The sequence below is a fragment of the Oncorhynchus keta genome, chromosome 13 (genome assembly GCF_023373465.1).
Source record: "Oncorhynchus keta strain PuntledgeMale-10-30-2019 chromosome 13, Oket_V2, whole genome shotgun sequence".
Classification (NCBI taxonomy): Eukaryota; Metazoa; Chordata; class Actinopteri; order Salmoniformes; family Salmonidae; genus Oncorhynchus; species Oncorhynchus keta.
The window spans coordinates 47,588,991-47,615,349 of record NC_068433.1 but is presented as its reverse complement, the minus strand read 5'-3'; the positions used below and the strand labels follow the sequence as shown (position 1 = coordinate 47,615,349).

The 26,359-nt window shown below is 46.8% G+C and overlaps 2 protein-coding genes across 6 annotated transcripts; both read left to right on the top strand.

Moving 5' to 3' along the window:
• Window positions 1-150: 150 nt before the first annotated feature.
• On the top strand, window positions 151-16,788 carry LOC118392487 (vezatin-like). Of its 4 annotated transcripts, none has more exons than XM_052460382.1 (12): window positions 151-340; window positions 2,065-2,202; window positions 6,408-6,497; window positions 6,615-6,799; window positions 6,956-7,240; window positions 7,759-7,905; window positions 8,135-8,282; window positions 12,147-12,496; window positions 13,184-13,377; window positions 13,799-13,899; window positions 14,017-14,224; window positions 14,337-16,788. In XM_052460382.1, the coding sequence occupies exons 1-12, from the start codon at window positions 305-307 to the stop codon at window positions 14,891-14,893; spliced, it is 2,439 nt and encodes an 812-aa protein (XP_052316342.1). In that variant the 5' UTR covers window positions 151-304; the 3' UTR covers window positions 14,894-16,788. The 4 variants fall into 4 exon arrangements, with proteins under 4 accessions (XP_052316342.1, XP_052316340.1, XP_035640406.2 ...); XM_052460380.1 differs by having other exon boundaries at window positions 7,747-7,905; XM_035784513.2 differs by lacking the exon at window positions 151-340 and adding an exon at window positions 396-764 and having other exon boundaries at window positions 7,747-7,905.
• Window positions 16,789-18,058: 1,270 nt separating this feature from the next.
• Window positions 18,059-25,968, top strand: LOC118392486 (methionine aminopeptidase 2-like). 2 transcript variants are annotated; one of them, XM_035784512.2, is made up of 11 exons: window positions 18,059-18,243; window positions 19,285-19,383; window positions 19,709-19,771; window positions 20,092-20,194; window positions 22,178-22,339; window positions 22,512-22,693; window positions 22,832-22,926; window positions 23,037-23,133; window positions 24,350-24,453; window positions 24,768-24,883; window positions 24,966-25,968. In XM_035784512.2, the coding sequence occupies exons 1-11, from the start codon at window positions 18,090-18,092 to the stop codon at window positions 25,216-25,218; spliced, it is 1,428 nt and encodes a 475-aa protein (XP_035640405.1). In that variant the 5' UTR covers window positions 18,059-18,089; the 3' UTR covers window positions 25,219-25,968. The 2 variants fall into 2 exon arrangements, with proteins under 2 accessions (XP_035640405.1, XP_035640404.1); XM_035784511.2 differs by having other exon boundaries at window positions 18,061-18,243; window positions 19,282-19,383.
• Window positions 25,969-26,359: the final 391 nt, after the last annotated feature.

Sequence of the window (26,359 nt, the reverse complement as noted above, 5' to 3'; positions counted from 1 at the left end):
TCTAGTCCCCCCTTTTCCAGTTTTCTGGAGTTTCGTCCACGGCGCTGTTTCCTTCCCTTGCTCCCGGCTGAGGACGTTGCATTTCCCCGCGTGACCACTGGAGGATCCTGTCTTTGCTGCTCGAACACCGAGGTTCTCCGGGAAGCGTTAGACGATTTGGATTGTGGGAAATGTTGTTTTTCCGAGGAGTTTGTTTTGTGCAGCAAACAGGGGTTAGCAACTGCTTCAAATGTTCACTTCTTGTCGTTTATAAACGACTACAATCCCAGAATGCGTAACGGTTGCATATCGATGGCGGAGAGCAATGACTGAGGAGTTTGATGAAGATGTGGTATTTGAGGTTTGTGTTTTTATTCGGGCGCATATGTTCCGTTAACGTGTGTCAAGCCCGAGTTTGTATAGGTTTTCTGATTCATTCTGCGTGATGAAATTGGCGTGGTTGACCAGACTGTCAGAGTAGCTTGCTCGCTAACGTTAGCTAGCTTATTAGCATGGCCATGAGAAACGTTTACCCATTGGCGTTTACACACCCGTTATGCGTAGCTGAGACATAAATCCGAGTTAAATTGGCCGTGTAGCCAATCCTGCCTGACTGCTAAGTAGCTTTTCTTATCATGGGACAGTGTGCTGTTTCATCATCACAGTTGGCGTGGAGAGTATGTGGTGCTTTATGCGACGTAGTAAGGGAATAACGTTAGCTGTTCGAAACGTCTGACAGCCTGATGTGTCAACATGTGCACCCCCGATACCGTCCGATCATGCAAGTGAGTAACTTTAGCCCATCATGTCATGCTTGGATCGGGGTGTGTAATCATGATAACGTATTATATATAGGTGGATCTATCAGGGTAGGCAAATGACTTGCTATCCAGATGTAGAAGCACGGAGATGTTTCGTTTTCTCTGATCCTACGGATGAGGAGTGTCCCGCAGCTGGTTGGAAATTGGGTCAGGTGTCGCCTTGGTAAAATTGGAGCATACAATTGGTTAATATTTCTTAATTGTGGGGAAATTGTTGTTATGCCAGTGCCAAGTGCCAGTACGTTGTTCTAGGGGCAAACAGGGGAGAGGTAGAGCTCAAAAGGCCCACTTTGCTGCGGCACATCTCTATTGTAGGGAGATTGAGGTGGGAGTCTGACCTGGGATGCTGTGATGCAGGACAGTGATTTGCTCATCCCTGCTGGAAACACACACACACACACACACACACACACACACACACACACACACACACTTCCAGTCAGTCCCACTTTAAGCTGAGCTTTAACACTTGATCATGATGAACGCTCTTTTATTCAAGGATTTTAGATTATTGTGTTTAATTCCATTGTTGGATTGAAATAATGGACTTTGGAGCAGATTGGGTGTAAGAAACGGGTATTGAAAGAGGCACAATGCTTAGGGCCAGGGGGAGGTTTAGGGATGGGTAGTTCACATACATAGGGTGTTCTGTTCTCTTCTAGGCTTTTAACATTAGCATATCTTTGTTCAGCATAAGTTTAGCCCTTAGCTAACTCGTCCCATGTTTCCAAAAAACCATAGCTAATCAATAAAAAACAAGCAGCTGCACACAGTAATACAATTAGTTGGCCATGACGAACAAGACTTGAGCAGAGAGAATAGATGATTTCCTTTTCTAGTTTGTCATCTGAGTGGCTGTTGTGCCCGCAGCATCAAGGTCTCTGTGTTTATGTATGGAAGTCAAGTGTGAAAGAGCGTGACTGAAATCTGCATGGATTGGCAAGGCGAATGGGAGAGAGGGTGGAGAATGAGCGTGTGAGTCCAGACGGTAATTGGAACGTAACGCTACAGCAGACCAGGGATGGTCTTCCTGCCACTTGCAGTGCCTGCTGGGTTGTGACACTTCTAAGAACAGCTGCCTGTATCTTCAGACATCTGTAACAGAGAATTGGGAAGAGCATGAACAAAAGCTGACATTTGTCTAAATCTCTCCTCTCCCATCCTCCTTCTACCCTTTCACACTCTTTTTTTCTCGTCTCCCTCTCTCTCTCTTTCTCTCTTTATCTTGCTCTCTCTACATACTCTCCCCTCTCTCTCTTTCCAGAACTCTCCGCTCTTCCACTACCTGCAGGATCTAGGACACACAGACTTTGAGGCGTGTCCCACAGTGTCTCAGGAGGACGAGTGTGGAGGAGGAGAGGGGGGGACGACCTCCCTCCAGGACAGCCTGTCCAAACCCACAGTGAGTGACCCCCTCCACACACACACAAACACAACCCATTACTGCTACCATAAGGAACCCCCACTATGATCGCATAGCCTTGGGGTGTTGTATGTGTGCTTGACCAACTCCCTGTACATTCATGCAGGCAGACAGAAAGTAATTACATCTGCTATTGATTCCAAACAATGAAAACATATCACACACACTCACTCATTCACACTCATACACGGCTGGCAGACAGACAAGACAGGGATCATGGAGGAAAGAGAGCAACAGATTCAGAGCAAGGTATTTGTCTGTTCTACACACACACACTACTGTCCCCTATTCCAGGGATAGGCTCTATCTATTTGGTCAAATTTCTCTATTAGTGCTGAGGGGAATTCCTAGTCCTGTTTCGGAAACGCTGTAAAAGGAAAAGAGTCTTTCTGTCCTCTCTCGTGCTCCCTCTCTCTCACGCTCCCTCTCGCGCTCTCTGATTCACTGGGGCTGAATTAGATTACTGATATCTGGAGTGCATTAAAGTCTTCTACGGTCATGCTGTTGCGTGTTAGTGTGTACATGTATTTGTCCGACCTTGTTTTTACTTGTGCGAACATGTGTATGCCTCTGTGGTGTGAGTGGCTTGTGTGATATGTACTGTAATATACATATGCACAATCATAGCGCTTTGCTAATGATACCCAGCTACTGTACAGTATGCAGTCATTTAAATATCTTTAGAGCCCTCAAGCAATGTTTGAAACATCTTGAACACACCCCTATTTCTATGTAGGGGGACAGGGTTCTGGCCAGCGCGTGGTCACATGACTCTGAGTGCATTCCTTTTCCTGTTTCTCTATTTTTTTCCCCCGTGTGGGACAGGAAATGATGTCACATTAGCCTCCTCCGGGAACTTTCCCTCCGTCCGTGTCATGCTTCCTCTCTGTAGGCCTGTTATACGGAGGAGCGTATGGGAATTATTCTCATCGAGGACTCATCATGGATATAACCCGTTTAAACACCCGTTGCCATTGTTATTGGTCATTGCTATCATCCACCATTTTCAATTAGTCAAGTAGTCAACTGGATGGGGATTCCTATGGGTTAATGGCAAAGATATGGTTATTCCTTGTCCAACATCCTGTAGCCCAGATAGAGATGCAGTGTGTGCGTGTGCGCGGGTTAACATGGACGATTGCCTGGTGTATATTTCCAGACAGTACAAGGTTCTTTATGCCACAATTTCCTGCTCGCTAACTGAAGAGAGAGGAGGCAGGACGAGACAGCTAACTGAAGAGAGAGGAGGCAGGACGAGACGGCTAACTGAAGAGAGAGGAGGCAGGACGAGACAGCTAACTGAAGAGAGAGGAGGCAGGACGAGACAGCTAACTGAAGAGAGAGGAGGCAGGACGAGACAGCTAACTGAAGAGAGAGGAGGCAGGACGAGACAGCTAACTGAAGAGAGAGGAGGCAGGACGAGACAGCTAACTGAAGAGAGAGGAGGCAGGACGAGACAGCTAACTGAAGAGAGAGGAGGCAGGACGAGACAGCTAACTGAAGAGAGAGGAGGCAGGACGAGACAGCTAACTGAAGAGAGAGGAGGCAGGACGAGACAGCTAACTGAAGACAGCTAACTGAAGAGAGAGGAGGCAGGACTGAAGAGAGAGACAGCTAACTGAAGAGAGAGGAGGCAGGCGAGACGGCTAACTGAAGAGAGAGGAGGCAGGACGAGACCGCTAACTGAAGAGAGAGGAGGCAGGAGACGAGGCAGGACGAGACGGCTAACTGAAGAGAGAGGCAGGCAGGCTAACTGAAGAGAGAGAGAGAGGCAGGGCGAGACGGCTAACTGAAGAGAGAGAGAAGCAGGACGAGACGGCTAACTGAAAGAGAGAGAAGGCAGAGACGGCTAACTGAAAGGAGCGAAGGCAGGACGAGACAGCTAACTGAAGAAAGAGAGAGAAGGCAGGAGGAGACAACTAACTGAAGAGAGAGAAGGCAGGACAAGACGGCTAACTGAAAGAGAGAGAAGGCAGGACGAGACGGCTAACTGAAGAGAGAGAGAAGGCAGGACGAGACGGCTAACTGAAGAGAGAGAGAGAGAGAGAGAGAGAGAAGGCAGGACGAGACGGCTAACTGAAGAGAGAGAAAGCAGGACGAGACGGCTAACTGAAGAGAGAGAGAAGGCAGGACGAGACGGCTAACTGAAGAGAGAGAAGGCAGGACGAGACAGCTAACTGAAGAAAGAGAGAGAAGGCAGGACGAGACAGCTAACTGAAGAAAGAGAGAGAAGGCAGGACGAGACCGCTAACTGAAGAGAGAGAGAGAAGGCAGGACGAGATGGCTAACTGAAGAGAGAGGAGGCAGGACGAGACAGCTAACTGAAGAGAGAGTGAAGGCAGGCTAACGAGACAGCTAACTGAAGAGAGAGAAGGCAGGACGAGACGGCTAACTGAAGAGAGAGAGGAGGCAGGACGAGACGGCTAACTGAAGAGAGAGGAGGCAGGACGAGACAGCTAACTGAAGGGAGAGAGGAGGCAGGACGAGACGGCTAACTGAAGAGAGAGAAGGCAGGACGAGGTCAGTTGAAGTTTATTTGCAATAAAAACTTCACCACCAACCTGCCTAGTCTCCTCCTTCAAATCCTGGAGTCATAAGAGAGTGAGATGGAGAGAAGATCAAGCGTTGAGGTTTTATGGCAATATGGATATAAGATTTAGAACACGTACATAAATGTCACAGTCTCTCTCTCTCACACACGTCTTTGCAGAGTATTTTTTTCCATCCTCTCACACGGCAGACGGGGAGCACAAAGACTCAGGAATGTTCCCCTGGGTGATGCCAGTGGAATACTAAAGAGCAGGACCAGGAAATGAACTGTACTTACTAGTGATGTGTTGGTTGTTTGTGTCACTGTGTTTGCATTCCGCTGTCTGTGTTTTTCTGTGTGGCCCTTCTCTGTCTCCTGCCTTAATGTTTGGATGGGGAATATAAGATTGAGATGAGTGAGTAGTAGAGACTGAAAACGCCTACAGGGGCCTCCCCTTTCACGACTGACACACAACACACTACCCTCTCTCTGGGGGGTGGTTTAGATACCATGTTCTGTTCCTGCTGTGGTTGGTTGTTTAGTGTAGCGTGAACACCCAGTCCTGCAGCTCCGACTCAGACCCATAATCAATAGCCCTGCAGCCTGCTGGCCAATAACACACTGCGTCCCAATCTCCCAATAACAGTCATTCAGGGTAGAAAACACACCCAAGCCAGTCTGGATCAATAGTAAGGGTGAAGTTGCCCATAGATGCTGATCTTGGTTCAGTTTTGCATTTTCCACACTAATGGTTAATGTTAGGATTGGGAGAGGGTGAGCTGATCTTAGACCTTTACCGAGTGGAAACTTCTTCATGAACAACTGTAGCCTGGCTGGAACACTGAATCCCTACAGGCCTGGGTCAAAAATAGCGCACTATATATAGGGAATAGGCTGCCATTTGGGACTCAGCCTGAGATATGCCTCCTTAGTGGTGATGTTGTCTGATACTGATAGTACCAATGACTTTATGGGATAGTACTGCTACTTTCCCCAAGGGATAGAAAATACTGTGAGGAAAATAAGCTATTCTCATCACTAGATTGTGTGACTCGCTGTAGGCATTTTAATTCACTCACTCTTCACACTATATTATGGCTAAATGAAGGGGATCAGGATTTCTAATATAGATATTTTGGGGAATTGTTTAGTTAATAGCAGCATATCAAATTGTACAATTTAGTTGGAATGCTCATAATTACTCTGTTTGTATGCTAGTGATTAGAATATCTTTCTGTTTACTTTGTTTGTTTACAGTGAATCTCCTATTGGAACCTGGCAGACTATCAACTAGGGGGGAATGGAGGGTGTTTATGTGTGTTGGGGGGGGTTCTCACACACACACACACACACACACAATCAGTCACTCATTGTTGGTGTTTCAAAGAGCCTGTTTCCTGGGATATGCCCTGGAATTAAGAAAATGTTTCTTAGTAATGTGTGTGTGTGTGTGTGTGTTATGAGCATTATTTGTAGTTGATGGCCAGAGCTCATTCCCCAGTTTGCTCTCACAGATGTAGTAGGCTGTGTCTTCTGCTGTTCGTATGAAGGATGTGTGACTTATTCATTTGCAAAATTATGCCTGGTTGATTACTCTGTTCCCCTTATTAGCTCCTGTCTCTTCCCCACCTGACCCATCCTCTGTTATTGGCAGGGAGGACGTCTATGGAGATTAGCTGATGCCTTGTGGAGGCGGAGCCCGTTCCACCAGGCTGCCTCTGCCCATAGGCTGGAGCAGCAGCTGGTAAGGGTCACCATGGGACTAACCATAGAACTTTAAGTGACTTCATCCCAAAGACACATGTTCTTATATTTGTTCTCTCTGTGTCCAATCCCTCTTTCTCTCTCTCCCTCCCTATAGGACTGTTTGTTTGGCCAGTACGCGGTGCAGTGTATCCTGGACCAGGATGTGTTGCTCCAGGAGGATGTGGAGCTCATCGAGCTGTTAGACCCCAGCCTGCTCACCCTGGGTGCCTCGCCCTCCGGCTCAACCAGACGAGACAACTCCCTGCCCTGCCCGCGTCTCCTCGCCTCACCCTCGCAGTGGTACGCCCCAAACACAGATCCTAACTTCGTCACAAACACACACACACACATAAATATCTACATGTTCACACAGCAGACACTAACATTCCATCTCTTTCTGTCTTGGTTTTCTTTCTCTTTCTTTCTCTCTTTTTCTCTCTTTCTCTTCTCTCTCAGGGATGTAGCAGTGCTGGTGGGCCTGGCTGCAGTGTTACTAGGCCTGTCCTCTCTCTCTGCCGGGGCCTGGTCTCTGGCTGTGATCCCGTGGTGTGCTGCAGTCATGGGCTGGGTGGGGCTGCGAGGGGCGGGGCTGTGGAGACAGGGGAGGATGCAGAGAGCAGCACACGCCCAGGCCTCCGAGCTGCAGACCATGGTGCTGAACAGTAAGGCTCTGACCAGCCTGGCCCGCAAGTCCCTGAGACTACTACAGGAGACAGAGGTCATCTCTCGAGGGTTCACCCTGTAAGTGGACCATTTGATCTACTTCATCCATAGTGGTAGTGTGCATCCTCATCTTCCTACTCGTGTTGTAAGTGTGCATGCTAACCCTGCTGTGAGTTTCATACTCTGTCCTTAAAGTTACTGTCCACTTTCACACACTAGCACTTTTAGCTACCCAACTATAAGGTTAGCACTTAGGCTAGTACCTATTATTATCTTAGTTCATCATTACCTGAAGGGCCCACTTTTTACCTTTACCTGCCTGTTCCACAGCCTGTTCCTCCCCACCCTACTCTCTGTTTCACTGTTCAGTCTCTGTAGTATTGTCGGTAGGACAGCATTGTCACTGTATTCGTCTTTGTTTGTTTTGTGATAGCATTTTGTCATAACTGTGTCGTATGTTGTTAGCCTGTCCTGTTGTCTCGGTCATAAACGTGTTATTAGCATGTTGTTAGCATGTCGTGTTGCGTGTGCTTACCTGCCTTTCTGGGACGTCTGCACAGTTGTATCACATTTCACTTGTCAAGTCTGCTCGACAGGGTGAGTGCGGCCAGCTCCTTTAGTAGGGCGGGGCTGGGGGCAGGGCCACGGGGGCAGCAGTTGATTGGCCTGCGGAAGGCGGTGTATCGTGCACTCCGTTCGGCCTTCAGAGCCTCCCGCCGAGCCACGTGCCACATGCTCAAAGCATATCCTTCACACACACACTCAGAGAGAGAGGGGGGTGGTATTGCCAGACTCTCCTTATGCAGGAATTAAACAATGCAAGCACTAAATATTGATTTCTATCTGTAACCCCTTTGGTGTTACACTTGAGTGAATGTGTGTTAGAGGATATATTCTGTTTGACCAGTTTGGCGGGTCATTTAATATATGAGTGTCAATCTGTGAGCTGATGGCTCCTTAACTCGTACCCACGTACCCCCTGAGCTCTGAGATCGACAATGTGACCAACTATGTGTCTGCGGTGCCCCTGAAGGAGCTGGGGATGGGCCTGGGGAAAGAGCACCTGACTGACGAGGAGGCACAGGAGCTCACCGATGACTACAGCCTCCCTGCCCTCAAGGTAAGACGGACGGACGGACGAGATTGGGTTAGATTTGGGATAGAGAACTTGCTTTTATATAGATAGCGAGTCCGACAAGAAGGATATCCTGCTTTCACTGGAACAGGCCCAGATCCACGCCTTTTGCGTGAAGAAAAGGGGACGCAGATCGGGGATCCTTCTGAGAAACTGGAGGCGAGTGAGTAAACTCCCAATGCCTTCCATTCTCCTTGCTAACGCGCAATCGTTAGAAAATAAAATTGATGACCTATTATTAAGATTATCCTACCGGGACATTAAAACTGTAACATCCTATGTTTCACGGAGACAAGGCTGAACGAAGAAACAGACCATATAGAGCTGGCGTGATTTTCCATGCACCGGCAGAAAAGAGACGCTACCCCTGGTAAGACGAAGGGTGGGGGTGTGTGTCTTTTTGTCAATAACAGCTGGTGTGCGATGTCTTATATTAAAGAAGTCAAGGTATTGCTCACCTGAGGTAGAGTACCGTATGATCAGTTGTCGACCACACTATCTACCAAGAGAGTTCTCATCTGTATTATTCGTATCCGTCTATTTACCACCACAAAGCGAAGCTGGCACTAGGACCGCTCTCAACAAACTCTATAAGGCCATAAGCAAAGAAGAAAATGCTCACCCAGAAGCGGCGCTCCTAAGTGGCTGGGGACTTTAATGCAGGCGAACTTAAATCAGTTTTACCAAATTTTTACCAGCATGTCACATGTGCAACCAGGGGGGGAAAGAAATCCTAGCCCACATTTACTCCACACACAGAGATGCATACAAAGCTCTCCCCCGCCCTCCATTTGGCAAATCAGACCACAATTCTCTCCTCCTGATTCCTGCTTACAAGCAAAAACGAAAGCAGGAAGTACCAGTGACTCGCTTAATACGGAACTGGTCAGATGACGCGGATGCTACACTACAGGCAGTGTTGCCAACTAAGCGACTCTATCGCTATATTTTGCGAGTATTCAGACCCCTCTAGCGACACATTTTCAAAGAATCGACTAGCGACATATTTGGCAACTTTTTCTGGTGTTATTGGAGACTTTTGGAGACTGATGTGAAAGCACGTATCGTTCTTACTCTTCTCAATGAGCAGCGGGTGCAGCCGTGGGCCTCACCCCCTTCCCAAAGCACTCACAGGCGGCCCATTCTTCGCTTAGCAGGCCCTCCCAGCTGCAGTCAGAGCAGGAGATGTTCACCCCTCCGCGTCCAGACTGCATATGAATCGCGCATGCGGGAAGCCGCCGCTGGCTGATCCCGCCCTGGCTTACATTCAGGGCGGGATGTAAATGTAAAATGTTTTTTGTCTATAATAAATCACTGCATTCGACTCACACAGCGTCAGTCACTTACTCACCTTGTCCACTGTGTGTGTGCCTGTGTGACATAAGCTAAACATCTAGCTGGCTAGCTCATCATGTCTGTCTAAATTGTACACTCAAAAATACAGAAAGGAGTGGGAATTGAACCCTGAATTTAAAGGCTGGTTGAAGCCGTTTATTTATCTCTTACTTTGCACATTTGTCCACTGCAAATCCACCATTCCAGAGTTTGACTTGCTATATTGTATCTACTTTGCCACCATGGCCTTTTTTTTGCCTTTACCTCCCTTATCTCAGCTAATTTGCTTACTTTGTATATAGACTTATTTTTCTACTGTATTATTGACTGTACGTTTATTTTACTCCATGTGTAACTCTTGTGTTGTTGTATGTGTCAAACTGATTTGCTTTATCTTGGCCAGGTCGCAATTGTAAATGAGAACTTGTTCTCAACTTGCCTACCTGGTTAAATAATGGTGAAATAATAAAATAGAATATTGAAGATGATACATGGGCACACTGCCTGTATTGTAAGGCTGATTTCTACGCCAAACGTAGTGATGTAAAAAAACACATGACAACTCAAAAACATACTCAAATGGCAAAGCCTTATAACAGTTTCACCCAAAACAAGCTGCCATTTATGGTTTAAAAAAATTCACTCTGCAAAAAAGGCTGAGGCCACCGTGGCATTAGCTATCGCTGAACACTGTTCCATGCTGGCATGTGATCACATTGGAGAAACATGTAGAGCTGCTTTCTCAGACTCCACTGCTGCTATCCACTTCATAATGCACAGAAATGATTAATGGTGTTCTAGCACCATACTTTCTGAAAAAGTTGGTCGCAGATGTTGGTGACCAGCGTTTCAGCCTCCTCCTCGATGAGTCCACGGATGTAAGGGTTTCTATGTAGCTGGGGATTATGGTAAGGTACTTTAGTGACACCAAGCAGACAATTGTATCAACATGTCTGGGGCTTGTTGAGTTGGAGGGAGGAGATGCCAAATCTATAGCCCGTGCTGTTGTGGCTTTCCTCGAAGTGTTGTCTTAAAAAAGAGAAACTCCTGGGGATAGGGACTGACAATGCCTCTGTTATGACTGGGATTAACAATGGGGTCCATAAAGTGCTGAAGGAAGAGTTTGGCCTCAAATATCTGGTTCTTATTCGCTGTGTGTGCCACTCTCTGCAGCTTGCTCATTTGTAGTTCTAAACATATTTAGGGTGTTTTTACTCACGTTTTTTTGTCTCTCCCATGACGTTATTCCTCTCTCCTACAGCGTCCATCACAATTACATGGCTAATTATGCTAATTAGGTGATATCATTTAGCTACTTTTAGGACAGCCAATAGCTACTTTCCTTACTGAGGAGTTGGCAACACTGACTACAGGACTGTTTTGCTAGCACAGACAATGGCATTAAGGACTACACCCCCTCAGTCATTGGCTGCATCAATAAGTGCATCGACGACTTCGTCCCCACGGTGACTGTACGTACATATCCCAACCAGAAGCCATGGATTACAGGCAACATCCGCATCGAGCTAAAGGCTAGAGCTGCCACTTTCAAGGAGCGGGAGACTAATCTGGACACTTATAAGAAATCCCGCTATGCCCTCAGACGAACCATCAAACAAGCAAACCGTCAATACAGGATTAAGATTGAATCCTACTACACTGGCTCTGACACCCGTCGGATGTGTCAGGGCTTGAAAACTATTACCGACTACGAAGGGAAACTCAGACGCGAGCTGCCCAGTGACGCGAGCTAAATGCATTTTTATGCTTGCTTCGAGGCAAGCAACACTGAAGCATGCACGAGAGCACCAGCTGTTCTGGATAACTGTGTGATAACGCTCTCTGTAGCCGATGTGAACAAAACCTTTTAAACAGGTCAACATTCACAAAGCCGCTGGGCCAAATGGATTACCCGGACGTGTACTCAAAGCATGCACGGACCAACTGTCAAGTGTCTTCACTAACATTTTCCTCTGACTGAGTCTGTAGTACCTACATGTTTCAAGCAGACCACCATAGTCCCTGTGCCCAAGGAAGCAAAGGTAACCTGCCTAAATGATTACCGCCCCGTGGCACTCACATCAGTAGCCATGAAGTGCTTTGAAAGGCTGGTCATGGCTCACATCAACAGCATCCTCCCGGACACCCTAGACCCACTCCAATTCGCATACAGATCCACAGAGGTCGCTTCTTTGGGCACAGGGACTATGGTGGTACTGGTGCCCCCAGTATATAGCCTCGTTATTCTTATTGTGTTTTTATTATTACTTTTTATTTTAGCCTACTTGGTCAATATTTTCTTCTTCTTGAACTGCACTGTTGGTTAGGGGCTTGTAAGTAAGCATTTCCCGGTAAAGTCTACACTTGTTGTTTTTGGCGCTTGTGGCAAATAAAGTTTGAGAAAGATACAAGGAAGAGATCATTTAGACGCAGGTCGATAGGTGAAATGAGGGGCATTGTCAGAGTGAGGGTGTTAGCTACTCTGTTTGTCCCTGTGGGCTTGCCGTCCTCCAGGTGCTGTTCCAGTTGTGGGTGGGGCAGAGCTCAGAATGTTTCCGCCGATTGGCCCTGCTGCTGTCACCACGACGACTGGAGGAGCCCAGGGAAGACTGTGTTAAAGGTGAAACCCCTCCTCCGCCCATACACCGCTCTGTTGCCACGGTGACACAGCCTCTCCACGGTGCCCTGGCCGGTTGCCTGGGCGACATGCAGCGTAGCTACGAGTTCCACCGGTACTTTGAGACGCAGCGCCGGACACAGGGCTCGGACAGGGTGGGGCGCGCTCAACAGAAATGCAGAGAGCTCAACACACTGCACACGTCTGTACGCAGCCTGCAGCTGCATCTCAGGGCCCTGCTCAACGAGTGAGTCAAACCTAACCCCTTACTCAACCCTCGCCCTCCTAACCCTAACACCTGTTACTCCATACCCTCCTCACCCCTCAGTCTAAAGGCGTCAGTATGCTTCAGTTCGGCTGGCGTGAAACGAACGAGAGTGCTCGCATACTCCCTTCAAGAACCTTTGCTTGAAAAACAGGAAAAAAACAGCTATAGTATTGTTTGTCCATTTTGGATGCTGTAGCCAGTATTTACTTCCTCAAAATAGTCTGAATTAATGTAAGATAACTCAATAAATGTGTCATTAATTATGACGTTTTTGCAGAGGAGATCTTAGTCACACAATTTTACATCTAACTAAGATGTTTGGTGCAGTATTTCTCAATGAAAAAAATGTCCATGAAAACAAGTTGTCTCTCATTGAATGACAACAGAAACTTCATTGAAGAATCCCTATTGGTCAACAATCTCTGACGAAGGGACGTAATACCGACTTTGGCTTGCCTTGAGAAAAGATGTTGTGTGCTGAAGTCCAAAACCAACTAAAGCGTCACAAAATGTAGTCATAATATATGCACAAACTCTGTTTCGGCTGGAAAGCATGCGGATGCCTTTAGCCCCCTTTCCTTACCCCTCACCCCATCCTCTCCTCACTCCTCCTCCCCTAACCCCTCCTCCCCAAACCCTAATCTCACCTCCTCTTCCCCCCACTAGGATGATTATCCTGGAGGATGACCTGGAGAAGCTGATGGTGACGAAGGAGGCGGTGGAGGTGACTGTGGAGGGCTACCAGGACCTCCAGGAGCGTCTCGGCCACCTGCAGCCCCACATGCAGGCCAGCGCCGGATGCTGGGAGGACACCGTGGGCCAAGTGGAGCGCATGCTGAGGAGAGCTAACACATGCCCAGGTGAAGAACACACACTACCTTTATTAGGCTTAGGTAGTTAGCGCAGCTGACCAGTTGAGAGCTGACAGGCCCTGATATTGGGTCTGAATACTGCACCCCCCCCCCCTTCCCCAGGTTTCCATGGTTACAGTGGAAGGGTTATTTTTAGTCAGTACTTCCTCCCCCCCGCCCAGCCTAGAGACTATTCAGAGTCAGTGAGGAAGTGGCTCCTTCAAATATAGGATTAGAACCAGACCTCGCAGGGAAGGGAGGGAGGGAACAATGGCCTAGTTTCACCACAGACTGTTTCAGCACATTTTAGAGGTCTACTCTTTGGGAGCAGGGAGCAAGTTGTGTGCACACACACTCCATTTGAGTGTGTGTGTGTGTACACCTACCTGTATGTGTGTGTAATACATTCTATCAATCCTTTCTCTTTCAGGAACTCCTGATGGTCCAGAGCAGTGTCTCCCTCCTGTGCCATGTACACCTGCCCCAACCTACACCCTCATCCTGGACAGGGACCCTGTGCCTGAGGAGCAGGTACTGAACCTCACCACTCACTGTGGATCTACACACACACACACACACACACACTCAACTAGGTGCCATTAGTGTCTTTATGTGTAATGGGGTCTTTCCTGCCCTCTGATTGGCCAGGAGTTGGAAGCGTACGTGTCAGACTCAGAGGATGAGAACGGGTGGGCGGGGTCGGTGGTTGACATGCTGTCTCCCGAGGAACGAGAGCGCCAGCGGCGGGAGAGGGAGGAGTCTCGGCGCGTCCTATCGGAGCTCAAAGCCGTGCTGGGCCAGCGGGCGTCCGAGGGCGAGAGGAGGAAGTGGAAACAGCTGCTCTTCAATGACCAAGGTCTCGCTCCGCTTACCTACAATGCACCTCTCAGCCTCTGCCGCTCCTTCAGTTCTCTCTCTTTCTCTCATTTCATGTGATCATTTAATTATGTGTTTCTTTTGTCTCCTAGCGGCGGTGATGCCTATCGTTTCCGCGGAAACTTCTATAGAATTTCAGATGCCCTCCGACCCATTGGACGCTCTGACCCTTGTGGGCGTAGCCAATCCAGGTGTCGCCGAGGGAAACCACCTATCGGAAAGGCTGAACAACGAGGAGGAAGACTGGATCAGGGACGAGCGCCCCCTCACAGAGGCAGAGGAAAAAGCACTTACAGAGTTCTGCTGTGGTGAGGCGGAGGAAAAGGGGGAGGAGGGTGAAGGTTGGGCTTCTGTCCCAGCCGGGACGAGCATGGCGCTCTACCAATACGACGGGCTGCCTGACGAGGGGGCGGGACTGAATGGGCCCGACCTATTGCAGCCCCGGGTCCCCACCATCACGGTGATGGACAGGCTGACGGAACTACACGGCTCGGCGGCGCTCAACTTTAATTCCGCCCTCGCTGCCCAGGTGGCAGCACGTTCATATACCTTCGCCAACATGGAGGAGCAGACGTTTGGAGACAGCGGAGAAGAGGATGAGGGAGAGAAGCGTTCGCTGCCTGATGGACAGACATGTGAGAAGGACTAGAGTCTAAACCCTCCTGCTTTACGGAGCTTTGAACAGAATAGTTATGGACAGACCAGCTCCTGTATTTATGTCTGACCCCACTCCTGGGTTATTTATTGCGGCTGTCCATTCCTTGGCTCCATGGGTCTCTGTCATGTCTTCATCGGTGTGTGTGAGTGTGTGTGCATGATTGGGTGAGTGAGAAAGCATTGTGTGTATGCGAAGTCTGACTTGTGTTTGTGAGTTTTAAGAAGAGCACTACACCACTTTATGTTCCACTCCTCCACCCATGCATCCATACTTTACCCACAATCCCCCTGTGGCCGCTCTCCTGTACTCAGGTACCAGAACCACAAGACAAACTCTGACCTCACCGTCACAAGGTCTTCAGTTTAACCCTAAGGATCCCCTGTAGCTATTGGAGGCAGAGAGACTTGGTTATAGCATCCATGATATTTTCTCTAACTATTGACCAGTACCTTTCCGTGGTATGTTCACGTTGCTCTAACAGTTTAGCATAGATGTCTGAGTCAAAAAGCCTGATTTAGCTAAATGATTATTATAATTTTTACCACATCACTCCCTATATGACTCCTGTATTGACAGGCAGAGTCTGGTGTGTGGTTGCTCTATTGAACGTGTGCACTGCAGCCCAGGGCAGAATGCTCAGGTACTGAATCACTGACTGAGGGCTGAATGTAAGATGTTACTATATATATATATATACACACACACAGATGTTACTGCACACACACACACCACGCTGTAAAAGGAGAAGTACATTTCAAAGAGAGCAGGGCAACGCTATTTTTATTATTACTGTTTTATTTCTGGTCTGTCTCTCTGAGTCTGCATTTCTACGCACTCCCCGCCTCACTAGGAATGGCCCTATAACTGCAAAGATGTGTTGGCTAAAACACCTGTCACTCAACCTACAGCGACCAATGAGCAGACGGAGACTTCAGAGAGAAAGGTGGACATAGTTGACCTTGTTAAATGGACTAGCCTACCAGATTTGGAAATATTTTAACATGTTATGTTTTTATTTGAGAGATGAATATGGTCAGGCAGTGGATTGCTGTGAAATGAAATTCATCCCCATCTACTAATGAACCACATTCACAGTGCTTATTTCCCCAGTGGTCTCGTCAAGTGCTCATCTGATGAGGGGATGATAACTGGGTGATTATTGAGGTAAAGTGTTGTACTACCTCATGCCACCCCTACTGCACCTACTATGAAATCTGTTCCGCGTGTGTCTGTAACTCCCTATCTACTACATGTATCTCTGATCTGAATGGTCTGCTGTGTCAGAACGTTTTGGTTCTGTCTTGTGTACATCTGTAAATGTTTCCATGGAGATTGTACCACTGCATCTGGAGCGGCAGGTAGCCTAGTGGTTAGAGCGTTGGGCCAGTAACCGAAAGGTTGCTGGATAGCATCCCCGAGCTGACAAGGTTCAAATCTGTCGTTCTGCCCCTGTTCCTCGGTAGGCTGTCATTGTAAGTAAGAATTTGTTCTTAACTGACTTGCCTAGTTAAATAAATGTTACATTAAAAGAAATATATATAAAAAATCTCTCTCTCCTGTCTCAGCATCTGTGTTTCCATAACGCTCACTAGAATGTGATTCAACTCCATTGATTTGGGACAGTTATTACAGAGTGTCCTGGAATGCTACTATCGTTGATTACAATTAATTAGAGTGATGATCAATGATGATGATCGAAGGACAGCATGTGCTTATTGACTGCACAGATGATTCCGCTTGTGTGTGTGTGTCCGGGGGTGTCTGACCCCCCCCCCACACACCGTGTCTGCCTTGTCTTGCCTTCCGGCCCTCTCCCATATGTCCCCTTCCTGAAGTGAGTTCTGTCCCTCCTGCATTTCATTTGTAAAATAAAATGCTATTCTGGAGATGACTGTCTTTTGTCTCTCTCTTTTTAGATTGGTCTCTCTTTCTCTCAGCTGCCTGAGACTGACTCTAATCCCAGGTGGAAGGGGGTTAGGGGGGGAGTGGTAGGGGGTGACCGTCAGCGTAGTGTGAGGGTTACCTGATCTTTTGTGGAGTCTCCCATTTGCCTGACCTAGAACAGCTGGTGATCCCTGTAAGACCCTGACCCCAGCATGCAGACACACACACACACACACATCTCTCTCACACATTTAAATGCATTTGTGTCTGTGAAATTGAAACCTCAAGAATCTGTCTTGAGATAGACCAAACAGCCCCTCTATAGCTTTATTATGTGTGTCCCTGTGGGAGTGTGTGCCCCAGTATCAGCCACCCTGTGAAACACAAACCCAATCAGTCCATGCTAGACATGCTACTAGAGAACAGAAAGAGAGGGCTGTCTGACATACCTAATGAGGTTTCCCCTGGTGTGGAAGTACATGAGGTATTATTGGGGGCAGAGCAAAAATGTCCATCTTCACACTGCAAAAGCCACATTTAGACTGAACAGAGCAGCAGTGTGTGTCTCCAACAACCCAGCTGTCCAATCATTTTAGAATTATGTACTTCCATCCAAAGAACCACGGAGCAGGCAGGCAAGGCCTCTTGACTTCGTTGAATTAGCCTCAGCATCCTTAAAAAACCAGCAGGCATCATGTCAATATGCTGAACTGGCTTTCTCTCCTAATGTCCAGAGACTTCAAATTAATGGTGAAACTAAATGGTGGAAGCCTACTGCTTGGGATTTGCTGCTTCCTCATCTGGCTTTCCCAGGTCTCCCAGACCAGGGAAGGAGCCTAGGGCATGGAGTCGACTATTCTTGAGAGAATTTGGAAGCTGGTAGCAATAGAGTTCTTGTTGTGTGGTGACTGACGATTATTAAATTGCTCCTGCTGCTGGAATAAGTGTATGGAAATATATTGTCCTTTCTCCAAATCCCTTGTCACCTAGTATTAATGCATGCTGCCATCTAGCGGCCAATATTTTTCTTAGTCGTAATAATAAAAATAAAGGTTATCAAGATGTAAATACATGTTGTTAATACACATTAACCAGGTTTGTTGTATCCGGGCTGTTTACTGTGTATGATATTTTGTCTCTGGGGATACATATTTTCGGATTATTGTGATGGTGAGCCATGAATTAATTCCTAAAACAATTTTGCATTCAGCGAGCACCAGCACGCGCTCAGCTGATTCTGCAAGTTTCTCATTCAGCTTACCCACAAACCACCGCGCTTCCTTTTCCACTAACGCCTGCAATCATGGCGGATCTGGTGCAGGAGAAGGTACCGGAGGTGAAGCTCGAAGAAGACACGGCCCTGAACGGAGATGCAGAAGAGAAAGAGGAGGTAGACCCTTCCGAGGAGACAGCCAAGAAGAAGAAGAAAAAGAAGAAGAAGAAGTCGGCAGGCCCCGGTATGAGTTACAGACAGGCCAGTTACCGCTGAGCCGTGCGTGCCTTGTGAATGTGGCCCAGGCCTTATGAAACACGCCTCGCTCTCATAACACACCCGTAGCTCGATAGCTAAGCATGGGGCGATACTTCTGTCAATCCGACCACGAGGCCGAAATGTCAGTAAGCAGACGGAAAAAGTCATACAAGCAAACTTAGTAGTTACTTAGCTGGCTAGATATCGTGCTAGCTTAACCGCAGTTCATAGTCATTTGCTGGCAGGTTCCACAAGTCGCTAGCAAGTTCAAAACCAAGTTTTGATAATTCGTAATGTGTGGTGGAATGCTGTTAACGTCAGCTTTCTTACATAACGTAAACGCCAGAATACAGTTTGATTCCATAGACTTCCATGGTCGAGGTTGCAACTATGTTTCATAATAACTTGTATATTTAACACTAACTAGTTACACATGATTGACCGCAATGATTGCCCCGCCGCCTGCTAGCGAGCTATGAAACGTCAAGATACTGTTTGATTCAGACAGCATGCTCACTGTACTCTGCGTACTCACTGCTGACAACGTTGTCCTCGGCATGTGCTATTTCGAGCAACCCATCTTCTTGTAAACAACCTCATCTAGCTACAGTTCGCATGAATTATTCCAAAGGATGTCAGACAGTTGCCCTTTTTAAATTGGCATACACAACATTTAGCTTGTAATATGCGTGTTTACATCAGTAAAGCAGGCTTAGCTGCGTGTACTGTCCCCCAAGGTTATACACAGATGTTAATACTCTCCCATCTCCTGCCAAGTCCCTGACCTCAGAGATACACTTTGCGGAATGGGATCATTGTCCACAGTCCAAAAGGATCACTTCCCCACTGGACAGTACCTTCCCTTGCACACACATCTCTCATCCTCCCGTCCCTCTGGCCTCCTGGATGCTCTCTGTTGTGTGTGTGATGAAGCTGTGGTCGCTACGGCCGACATGTCGGGGTTAGTAAGATGTATAGGATGAGCTCACCCATGTGTATCTATCTCTGCAATTTATGACTGCAGCAGCCGTCGCCGAGGCTGAGGGCAATGGAGTCGCTGACGTGACACAACAGCTGGAGAAGCAGGCTCTGGAGGACAAAGAGAAAGAAGAAGACGGGGAGGATGGTAAGAGACCGTAACAGTACTCTACCTTTGTCTAGTACTAGACAGCCCCTGACCCAGAACCACATGGGCCGAGCTCCAACCATGGCTCCTCACACCCTGCTGTGGAGCAGCTGAGCAGGGTTCAGTCCTGTTGTTGTGGTCTGTGAACCAAATCCTAACCACCCTTAACCATCCGCATGTCTGACCCTTAAGGACAGCACAGAGATGACCTCACACATGGACTACATGCGCACCAACCAATACATGGCTTGCTGGGAGCTGATAAACTCTTGTGTGACATTTGAATATGACTTAATGACTTCAAATTCCTCCCTATTTCTCTCAGATGGAGACGAGGGGGAGAACTCGGCAGGCAAAAAGAAGAAGAAGAAAAAAAAGAAGAAAGGACGTGAGTTGGTCTTATTTCATTAGACACAAGTTATGGCTTTCACTTTGTCTGGTCATGTATAGGGTGCAATGGGAGAGTAGACTAGGATCTAGTGATGGATATGATTGGCTGCCTCTCTGCCATACTGCTGCACTCTGGAGCATAACCATAACCCTGCACCCATCTGAGTGCCTTCCCCCTCAGGTCCTCAGGCTAATGGGCACGTTTGACTTTTCCCTGAATATTGCTGTGTCACCTCTGGAATTCCAACTCAAACCTTCTAGATAGTTAAATAGTAATGAGCGCTTATGTGACTGTTTGTTTCTTCCGGTCTTTCACAGCCAAAGTTCAGACTGACCCTCCGTCTGTGCCCATCTGTGACTTGTATCCAAGTGGCGTTTTCCCCATCGGTCAGGAATGTGAATACCCCTCATTACAGGATGGGTAAGGTTCATACACACAATCTCACAAAACACCTACTCTTGGCTTGGTGTGTGGTTTGTACTTGGCTAGTGTGGAAGCGGGGCCCAGCCTCTTATTTCCCCAGCACTGTGTTATACTAGACTGGCAGCTCCCCTGATCATCATGCTATACCTGTCCAACCTTAAACACAAACTGGTAGCTACCAGAGAGACTGGGGTGGGAGATTTGAGTTTGTTCTAAAATGAACAGTGCTGCCTGGCATACATGCATCTGTCAGTGTGGTTATCAAACAGAAGTGACCGGGTGGTTCTTCACCTTGGATCTCTTCACTGATGTGAAACTCATTGACATAAAGGGCTCTTAAAGATGCGCTATGCAGAAATCAGTCCTCCATTTCCTGGTTCCTAAAATTCCAATAGTTTGCCTAATTTCAGTTTGTGACAAAACAAGCAAGTATAGTGTCAATAATCAATCTGTACAATCTTGTACAATCTTATCTGCTGTGAAATATATATTTTCATAACCCAAAATATTGTGCTTTCAGCTGCTTGAAGCTGGTATACAAAACTGAAAGTAAATAACAAAACTTAACCGGAAGCATAGAAATATCGCACATAGAACAGATCAACCGCTTCTTAGTCTTGCATTCAATGAGAATGACAGATCTATGACACACTTTTCCATGTGAATTTGGTCAGGTCGCTGAAAAAGTTACATATTGCAGCTTTAACAACACCCAGAACACCGTTGTCGTCATCAGCATAATTTCAGTTTGGTTTATCCTCTAGCCATGCTTGCATTGATCCCCCCTCAGTCACGATGCTGGGTGCGGGAGTATGATGTACCGTCATTTCTGGACTATAAGCTGCTACTTTATTCCCACGCTTTGAACCTCGCGGTTTATACAATGACGTGGCTAATTTATGGATTTTTCCCGCTTTCACAAGATTCATGCCGCCAAAAAACTGAGCACGTAAATTGAGCGCGCTCAAACTTCCCATCATTCTGATTACGGTAGTAATTTTGTCACCCTCATCATGGCAAAGACACGGAGAAATGCATATGATGCAGCTTTCAAGTTGAAGGCGATCGATATGGCTGTTGGAAAAGGAAATAGAGCTGCTGCATGGGAGCTTGGCCTTAATGAGTCGATGATAAGACGTTGGAAACAGCAGCGTGAGGAACTGACTCAGTGCAAAAAGACAACAACAGCTTTCAGAGGGAAGAAAAGCAGATGGCCCAAAGTATTTGCAGCCACTCGACATCGGTGTAAATCGTGCATTTAAGGTGGCGCTCCTTGTTCAGTGGGAGGCTTGGATGACAAGTGGGGAGAAATCCTTCACTAAAACGGGCCGCATGCGAAGAGCAACTTATGGTCAAGTCTGCCAGTGGGTCCTGACAGCGTGGAGCATTGTCAAAAAATCCACTATCATCAACGGGTTTGGAAAGGCTGGACTGCTGCGTGTTGAAGGGGCAGCATGAGCTCAGCGGGGTATTTGCCTCCGGATGAAAGTGACGAGAGCGACAATGAAAACGATCCAACATCTGATGAAGCAATTCTGAGGCTATTCAACTCCGACACCGAAGGAGATGACTTCAGTGCACAGGAGGAAGGTAGTGACCAATGACTTTCTTGGTAGGCCACTGTTTAATTTTTGTTACAAGCCGTGTTTCGTTTAAAGGCTGTGTAAAGTTAATTTGTTTCAATGTACCGGTAGGCACCTGTGGCTTATAGACATGTGCGGATTATTTATGTACAAAATACATATTTTTTAATAATTCAGTGGGTGCGGTTTATATTCAGGTGCGCTTAATAGTCCAGCAATTACGGTATGCGTGGTCACTAACCTTGTTGTTGATCCTCCAGGGTGGTCGTGCAAGGACAAAATGTTTGTGTTTTCTAACTTCATTGCTGATTCCCCTTGTGAATTTCATACACAGTGATGGGAAGAAGTGTGTGTGTGTGCTGACCGCTAACCTTGTTGCTGATTCCCCTTGGTGCAGGCGTACCGCGGCGTGGAGAACCACCAATGAAGAGAAGCGGGTTCTGGACAAGGCCAACGAGGAAGTGTGGAGCGACTTCAGACAGGCTGCTGAGGCTCATAGGCAGGTCCGCCAGCACGTCCGCAGTTTCATCAAACCTGGCATGACCATGATCGACATCTGGTGAGCCTTCATCATCATCATCATCACAGCTGAGATGTTGCTTCCTATTCTTTCTATTTGTCAGTCTTTTTCCTTTGCATTTTATCTTTTGCCTATGTCCGTTCTTGTGCTTTCATCCCTTCATTATCAATTTATCTCATCTCTTTCTGTATAACCAATCTCTCTGTTTCAGTGAGCGGTTAGAGAACTGTTCCAGGAAGTTGATCAAGGAGAATGGTCTGAATGCAGGCCTGGCCTTCCCCACCGGCTGCTCTCTGAACAACTGTGCGGCTCACTACACCCCTAACGCAGGAGACCCCACCGTGCTGCAATACGACGACGTCTGCAAGATCGACTTCGGAACACACATCAACGGTACACCCCTGCCACAGTACACACACGGTTCAGCTGACACACACATCAAAACATACTCGACACATAAACGTATAAAAATGCATATAAACACACACAACTAACTAGGATGCTGTGCTCACTCGTACTGTATGTTTTCAGGTCGGATTATTGACTGTGCCTTCACCGTCACGTTCAACCCAAAGTATGACAAACTGCTGGAGGCCGTGAGAGACGCCACCAATACTGGAATCAAGGTCCGACATCCATTCACACTCCATCTATTCCTGAGGCCGCTTGATAGAATTTGAAGTAAGTGTAGTTCAGGTGTTCAGTCTCTTCTTAATCATGCTTCATCATTCTGCAGTGTGCTGGAATCGACGTGCGTCTGTGTGACGTTGGAGAGAGAATTCAGGAAGTGATGGAGTCGTACGAGGTGGAGATTGACGGAAAAACATACCAAGGTACTGAGCTACTGAATATATATATATATATGAGGTCGACTGATTTTTCAACGCCGATACCGATTAATTGGCAGATTTTAAAAAATGTATTTGTAATAATGACAATTACAACAATACTGAATGAACACTTATTTTAACTTAATATAAGACATCTATAAAATCAATTTAGCCTCAAGTAAATAATGAAAACTACGTTTTGGAGAAGAAAGTAAAAGTGCAATATGTGCTATGTAAGAAAGCTAACGTTTCAGTTCCTTGCTCAGAACATGAGAACATATGAAAGCTGGTGGTTCTTTTTAACATGAGCCTTCAATATTCCCAGGTAAGATGTTTTAGGTTGTAGTTATTATAGGAATTATAGGACTATTTCCCTCTATACCATTTGTATTTCATTAACCTTTGACTATTGGATGTTCTTATAGGCACTTTAGTATGGCTAGTGTAACAGTATAGCTTCCGTCCCTCTCCTCCCTGGGCTCGAACCAGCAACACAACGACAATTGGCGCGCATTAACTAGCCAGCCATTTCACTTCGGTTACACAAGCCTCATCTCGGGAGTTGATAAGCTTGAAGTAATAAACAGCGCAATGCTTGACGCACAACGAAAGTGCTGTTTGAATGAATGTTTACGCGCCTGCTTCTGCCTACCACCGCTGTCAGATACTTGTATGCTCAGTCAGATTATATGCAACGCAGGACACGCTAGATAATATCTAGTAATATCATCAACCATGTGTAGTTAACTAGTGATTATGATTGATTGTTTTTTATAACATAAGTTTAATGCTAGCTAGCAACTTACCTTGGCTTACTGCATTCGGGTAACAGGCAGTCTCCTTGCAACGAGAGGCAGGTCGTTATTGCGTTGGACTAATTAACTGTAGTTGCAAGATTGGATCCTCTGAGCTGACAAGGCAGTTAACGCACCGTTCCTAGGCAGTCGTTGAAAATAAGAATATGTTAACTGACTTGCCTAGTTAAATAAAGGTATATTAAAAATATGTATATATATATATTTATATATATATTTATATATATATATATATTTATATAAATAAATAAAAATACCGATTTCCGATTGTTATGAAAACATGAAATCGGCCCTAATTAATCGGTCGACCTCTAATATATATAATCACACACACACACAGTGAATTTGTTGTAATTTATGATTGAAGATAATTACTCACAAATGTTAATTTGAATAATTTCCAGTGAAGCCAATCCGAAACCTGAACGGCCACTCAATTGGCCAGTACAGGATACATGCCGGCAAGACTGTCCCCATTGTCAAAGGAGGAGAAGCTACCAGGATGGAGGTGTGTATCTGTCTTACTGAGTGTTTGAAGAGCAAGGGGGGAGAAAGGGAGGCAAGGTTAGAAAGGGCTGCTCAGTTAATGGTGTGCTGTGGGAGGGTGACCGAGTAATGATGCTGAGTTAATGGTGTGCTTAGGAACCGAGTCAGGTCCAATTAGTCAGTAACAATACCTGCTTGCCTGAATTGGTGTCGTCGATGATCAAGGAATTTCTGTAAAACAGGATTGCCTGCCCCTGTATTTGTTTGACTGCAGCAGTGTCTTCCCACCCCAATAAGTGTCCTTTTTATGACTGATTCCCTCTCTTGCACAACCAGGAGGGAGAGGTGTACGCCATCGAGACGTTTGGCAGCACAGGGAAGGGCGTGGTCCATGATGACATGGAGTGTTCTCATTACATGAAAAACTTTGATGTGGGACATGTCCCAATCAGGTAAGTTGGTTGCCTGTGTGAACACTGGACTGTGTATTCCACAGAGGTTGTACCCTCTATCTCTACCCCTCTCTCCCCCCAGACTCCCCCGGGCGAAGCACCTGTTGAACGTGGTCAACGAGAACTTTGGCACGCTGGCGTTCTGCCGGCGCTGGCTGGACCGGCTGGGGGAGAGCAAGTACCTGATGGCCCTGAAGAACCTGTGCGACCTGGGAATCGTGGACCCCTACCCCCCGCTCTGCGACACCAAGGGCTCCTACACCGCCCAGTTCGAGCACACCATCCTGCTCAGGCCCACCTGCAAGGAGGTGGTGAGCCGAGGGGACGACTATTGAATACTGAACCCAACCTCATTCAAACCGCACCACAACCCCTCCACTCCAATACAGAGAATTGACACACTGAACCATCTGCCGGCACTCTAACAGAAAAACAGCATCTAAATACAGGACCTTGCTTTGGTATCTTCTCATTTCTCCCACCTTGGCAGAGCAGCCAGTAAGGGCTATGAAAAATGCTGCTGTAAGGTACCCCCACAATGCATTTTTACCGCTATTTAAGAGCGAGCATGGAGAGACTGGCTTACGTAGCAGCGGCTGAATCTTTTTTCCCTCTTATTTCGGTGACATTGAAGCCAGAACAGCCATATAATCTCAAATAAACTGTTTAACTGCTTAGAACGTGAAGAAACAAACCTTTACTTACCAAAATAAGTACCCTCCTCTCAAGTATGCATAGGGCCTAGTGTGTCCTAATCAGGAAAAACTCCTGACCCTTACTGCAGTCTTTCAGCCTGACCCTACAGTCAGGACCTAGTCACTCGATTGCTCTTCGGAACCCTGAAATTGTACAACTTCCCCTTTTTTGAGTTCTGGGTGGGAACGATGATGACAAGACAACCGTGTTTGGCTTCATGTTACAGGGAGGGGACTCTGCACCTCCAGTATTTGTTTCTTAGATATTTGTAAAATACCTTTGAAATGGTTGCTGCCACTATATGTACCCAAATGTAGTGCTTAATTTTGAATGCCCTGGAAATGTTTTTGTAAGAACAAAAGTATTGAAATAAAAAATGTTGCTCTGTATTCCTTGATTGGCCGATGGTGTTGGATACATTTTTTAAATTCAACCTTTAACTAGGCAAGTCAGTTAAGAATAAATTCTTATTTACAATGACGGCCAAACCCAGACGACACTGGGCCAATTGTGCGCCGCCCTATGGGACTCCAAACCAGGGTGTCTGTAGTGATGCCTCTCGCACTGAGATGCAGTGTCTTAGACCTCTGCACCACTCGGGAGCCCACTGTTCCTTCTCAAGCTTGCAGGCCTCCAGTAGATGCGATCAGAGAGGAAGAGGCAAAGCAAGAGATTTCACTCAAAAGCATTTCTGAGCTTACTGTGGACCTAAGCTTGTTGCCTGCTTTTTGGGATGACTACCATTGTTAGGGCAGAGACAGGAGCATCATATACAAATCT